Raw genomic sequence first — 1,608 nt, 5'->3', positions numbered from 1 at the left:
GGTAGAAATGTTAAAAAACAGCGAGTTTCACACTAAAATATCCATATTTATAAAATGTGCTTAAAACACAAGTTATGTTCTTCTACTATAATGCTGAAGTTTAATTAGACCAAGAAAAATAAAACAATTATCATTGTTAATGTAATACGAAGTTAGATATCATCAATATACGATATCAAGTTTAAAAAAATAACTAATTAATAATAATATTCTAAGGCATATATAATTCTTTTAAAAGTTAATACGTTTTTAAACCAGGTAAGTTTATATTTTTATAATTGTTTTAAATAAAAATTCCCCTACTTGAAGATTGTAGATTCTTGAAATAAAAAACAAACTTACGAAATACATTCTTAAGTTTGCAACCAATAATTTTCTGGGTTTTACTTTATAAATTTCTTTGTTCAACCGATGTACTTCAATATATCTCAGGTTATTTACAGAAAAACAGCCTATTTTATAGTGTACATTAATGATAAAAGATTTTAAAAACATCTTCACAATAATTTTTTTTTAATACTATCAATACACACACACACACATATATATATATATATATTAATCCCATTCTGAAAATTTACTATTCTGTATTCTTTATTCTACTATGAAATTCACTTGAGCAACAGATGGATGCTTTGGTCAAAAAGTAATTTTTATTTTTTTACTTGAGCTTTTGAAAATAAAACCTCAATTTAAGTTCTGTCTGGTAAACTTATGCACTAAAGACTAAACAAATGTAGCAGCTTTATTAACATAAAATTGAGAGAATTATTGAAAAATAAATCTGTAAAATATACTGAATAAGCTTGATACTGAAACGTTAAGTTTCTACCTTTCAAAAATCAGTCACTTTATATAAAGCATCTAAAAAATAAAAATTTAATTTTGTTTCAAACTTAACTGAATGATATTAAGAAATGTTTCAATGGTAATAATCACATGAAAGTTTCCACTATCCTAAAATAAGAAATCATAGTTATACCTGTGAGATGAAAACGGATCTGGTGAACAGATTTACCATACCCAATAGAAACATGGTGGACAGAATTGACATTAAAGATCCTGAAAATGTGTAACAAAAAAATATAAGGAAAACTAAGTAAAAAAAACAAACTTTTATTAACAAAAACAATATCAAATTTAACAGCTTTCATTTTTTTTTTTTACAATAATAAATTATCATTTCAAGTTCATTATCACAAGGTTTAAAATCCACCAATAAAACAAACTGATTTGTTTGAACAGAGTTGTTTAAACGTTTGTTTAACAACAAGTAAAAGCTTGGAATGGTCTATTCTTTCATTGGGGGGTGTGTCTGTGAACCAGACTAGTTTCGGAGAATTCCACTCCTCATCAGTGACCCCTTGACACTACCACCAATGAAACTTCAGACCAAACCAAGCCTTTCGATAGCGTAACGTGAGCTGCACGTTCCCCGAGTGATTTACAACTTATAATGGTGAGGATAGCAGTTAGACATGGTTCAAAGGGCAATAAAACTGTATAATGTTACGAACTTAGAGCTACTTAGGATAAACGAAAGTGGTTTCATGTTACAATTTATACTAGAAAGAAAAGAAGGTTAATTTAGGTTTATTTCAATTTTTT

At 27.1% G+C, this 1,608-nt stretch overlaps 1 protein-coding gene across 1 annotated transcript in view; it reads right to left on the bottom strand.

Moving 5' to 3' along the window:
* Nucleotides 1–1,608, bottom strand: part of LOC106474403 (probable Bax inhibitor 1) — a 16,329-nt gene that overhangs the window by 5,650 nt on the left and 9,071 nt on the right. The window contains exon 5 of the mRNA XM_013935094.2: nt 983–1,062. Coding sequence (XP_013790548.1) covers nt 983–1,062 — 80 coding nt within the window. The remainder of the gene's footprint in view (nt 1–982; nt 1,063–1,608) is intronic.

The sequence above is a fragment of the Limulus polyphemus genome, unplaced genomic scaffold (genome assembly GCF_000517525.1).
Source record: "Limulus polyphemus unplaced genomic scaffold, Limulus_polyphemus-2.1.2 Scaffold7177, whole genome shotgun sequence".
NCBI classification, from domain to species: Eukaryota; Metazoa; Arthropoda; class Merostomata; order Xiphosura; family Limulidae; genus Limulus; species Limulus polyphemus.
This window is presented reverse-complemented; position numbering and strand designations above follow the sequence as displayed.